The sequence below is a fragment of the Magnolia sinica genome, chromosome 19 (assembly GCF_029962835.1).
Source record: "Magnolia sinica isolate HGM2019 chromosome 19, MsV1, whole genome shotgun sequence".
Classification (NCBI taxonomy): Eukaryota; Viridiplantae; Streptophyta; class Magnoliopsida; order Magnoliales; family Magnoliaceae; genus Magnolia; species Magnolia sinica.
Window position 1 is genome coordinate 54,282,707 of NC_080591.1, and position 3,112 is coordinate 54,285,818.

General features: G+C 49.6%; 1 protein-coding gene across 1 annotated transcript; it reads right to left on the reverse strand.

Moving 5' to 3' along the window:
* Positions 1-988: 988 nt before the first annotated feature.
* On the reverse strand, positions 989-2,629 carry LOC131234621 (uncharacterized). The gene is made up of 2 exons (XM_058231551.1): positions 2,407-2,629; positions 989-2,157 (listed from the first exon to the last, which is right to left on the reverse strand). The coding sequence occupies exons 1-2, from the start codon at positions 2,627-2,629 to the stop codon at positions 989-991; spliced, it is 1,392 nt and encodes a 463-aa protein (XP_058087534.1).
* Positions 2,630-3,112: the final 483 nt, after the last annotated feature.

The following is a 3,112-nucleotide window of genomic DNA, read 5'->3' on the forward strand; positions in this document are numbered from 1 at the left end:
CCGCCCTTTCATTCCAGACAAATTTGAGGTCCTTCTGAGTTAGCTGGGATAGCGGTCGGGCTATCTTTGAGAAGTCTCTAATGAATCTGCGGTAATAGCTTGCAAGACCAAGGAAACTTCGCTCTTCCGTAACCGACTTCGGTTGCTTCCAATCTTGTACCACTGCCACCTTGGTGAGATCTACAGATATCCCTTCCTTAGACACTACATGACCCAGAAATTTGACCTCCTCCTTTCAGAAGTCGCATTTCCTGAATTGCGTATATAGTTGATTCTTCCTAAGTGTTTCGAGGACCGCTCTCAAATGTTCTTCATGTTCTTCACGGCTCTTAGAATAGATCAGTATGTCGTCGATGAATATGATGACGAATCTGTATAAGAATGGCCTGAAGACCCTATTCATGAGATCCATGAATACCGCCGGGGCATTAGTGAGCCCGAACGACATAACTAGGAATTCATAATGGCCAAAGTAGGTTCTGAAAGCCGTTTTCTGTATATCCTCGTCCCTCACTCGCAGCTGATGATGTCCTGATTGTAGATCAATCTTTGAGAAGTATTGAGCACCCCTCAGCTGGTCGAATAGATCATCGATTCTGGGCAGTGGATATTTGTTCCGAACCGTCACTTGGTTCAATCTTCTGTAATCCACACATAGTCGTAAAGAGCCATCCTTTTTCTTTACAAATAGGACTGGGGCTCCCCACGGCGATACACTAGGTCGGATAAAGCCTGACCCCAGCAAATCGTCGATCTTAGACCACAACTCTTCCATCTCACATGGGGGCATGCGGTAAGTAGGCAACGAGATGGGTTTGGCACCCGGAGTTAGATCGATCGTGAAGTCTATCTCATGTCGAGGAGGAAGCTCAAGTATAGCTTTAAATATGTCCTCAAAATCTCAGACCACGGGTGTGAATGTTACCGAGGGTCCATTATATCCGTCCTCCAATGAAGCATAACACAAAATCCTGCGTTCGTAGCTGACCTAGACCGAAAATGTAAGGGAAGTGCCGTCGTCCTCGTGTCTCTTCACTATCATTGTATCGCAATCGATTTTTGCTTTCATCACTCTCAACCAGTCCATGCCCAGGATGACGTCATAATGGAAGATTTTGGTCTCTATCAAATCCACATGTACCACCTTGCATCCCAAGTTGATGAGGCAATCATGGCATATCTTCGTCACTTCTGAGAAAGTACCGGCGGTTGCAATGATCTTTACCCCCACGAAGGGGCTAAGGCGTAGCCCCAGATGCTTGACGGTTGCATGAGATATAAGAGAAGCAGTGGACTCGATGTCCACCAAAAGGAATATGGGAGTACCTTGAATGTGGGCCGTCACCTCAAAGGCCGTAGGAGTAGGGACTGCCACATCTTGGCCCTCCACCGCTAGGGCATGCACCCGAGCCTGCTGTGGAAAGTTCGGCCGCTGCATGGGCCGTTGTGGCGGCCTAACCTGAGGTGGTGGTGGACGACGAGACTGCTGGCTAGGCCCCATTGCCCGTAGGGGCGGAATCTGCAAGGCCTGCTGCGGGGGCCTAATGTTGCGCTGTGGCGGTGTGAAGCCGAGGTCTCTCATCCTCATAAAACAGTAGGGCTCAGGGTGTCCCGCTCTCCTATAATAAGTACATATCTGGGCCGGTCGTGCAGAAGGAGCTGGTGTGGCGGCTAGTCGGGGTGGTGAGCTAGGACGCGCCCTTTTCCCTGCAAAAGAGGAGGACGGTCCCTCTATCCTGTTTCGTGGCCCTAGCTGTGAACGGTTCCGTGCGACCCGCTCTTCATCCTGTTCCGCCCGTATCGACATCCTGACGAGCTCGGCATATGTTCTGATGCTGGCACAACACGTCTTGGAGTGGATACCACTCCTCAACCCTGCCCTGAACCGTCTCATCTTGATTGCTTCGTTGGTGATCATTTCGGAAGCGTAGCGGGAGAGTTCCGTAAAGTGGTTCTCATATTGGGCCACGCTCATCCCCCCTTGTTGGAGGCGGAGAAATTCATTCTCCCTCTCATGCTGATACGATTGAGGGATATATTTCTCATTAAAGCGGGCCTCGAATGCCTCCCACGTCCATATGTGGTTCTCGGGAATGGATCGGAGGACACTCTCCCACCACAGGTCCGCCTCCTTCTCAAAGAGATATGAGACGAGCTCTACATTTTCCGCCTCAGAATAGTGGAGAGGCCGTAGTAACCTGGTGACTCGGTTGAGCCAGTATTCCGCTTCCTCTAGGCGGTGGGTGCCGATAAAAGTAGGCGGCCTATGCCTCTAGAACCGCTCATAGAGGTTATTCGGGTTGGTTACGAGCGTGGCTAAGCTGGGCGCTTCAGGTTGCGGCATGCCCAAGTTTTGAGCCATTGCCCCCATCATAGTGACCATCATTTGTTATTGTTGCTGCATACTAGTGGCCATCATTTGTTGTTGTTGTTGCATAAGGAGCAACATTTGGTCCATTCGATCCATGGTTGGTGGCGGGGGAGGTGCGGGTGACGCGGCTTGCGGTGGCGGTGCATTTTGGGAACCGCTAACCCCTTGTGTGCCATGTTGATCGTCGAAGATTTGGTCCCTCTCGACTAAGCCGTCATGAGGTAGGCAGATGAATCGACCCTCTGGTCGTGGAGGCATTTCCTAGAAGAATGTCCTTGGATAGGTTAGGTATTTGAACATTTGCATACCAAGAGCATACATAAATTCACAGGAACCATAAGTATCCTATTCACAAACATTGGTAAACACATACACAAGCATCCTCATGGTGACAAGAATTTTTGCAATGCAATCCACTCATTCACACAAATTTCAAAATGCCGTTAGTACGGCCAATTACAGGGCACTGCATGGGTTACAATCATTTCTAAACATGCCGGACGAAAAAAAAATACCATCTACTTAAGCAAAGGTCCTAAGTATTCCTACTACAAGGGATTTAGGCCTAAGTAATTTAGAACAACCTACTAATTATCAGCAAGGCGGTGCCGCTACTGATCTGAGTTGGGCGAGGGTGGCGGTGCTTCTTCCCCCTTGCTACAGCAGATCAGGGCCCTTATGGCCCGGTACATCTTCTTGTTCTATTTCTCTTGCTTCACTTGGTTCCTTGCTTGAGTTTCT

Coding starts and splice junctions, on each gene's coding strand:
- LOC131234621 (XM_058231551.1), bottom strand. CDS start 2,629: ATGCCTCCACGACCAGAGGGTCGATTCATCTGCCTACCTCATGACGGC. Junction 2,158..2,406: donor ACAACAAATGATGGCCACTA/GTATGCAGCAAC, acceptor CGGAAAATGTAG/AGCTCGTCTCATATCTCTTT.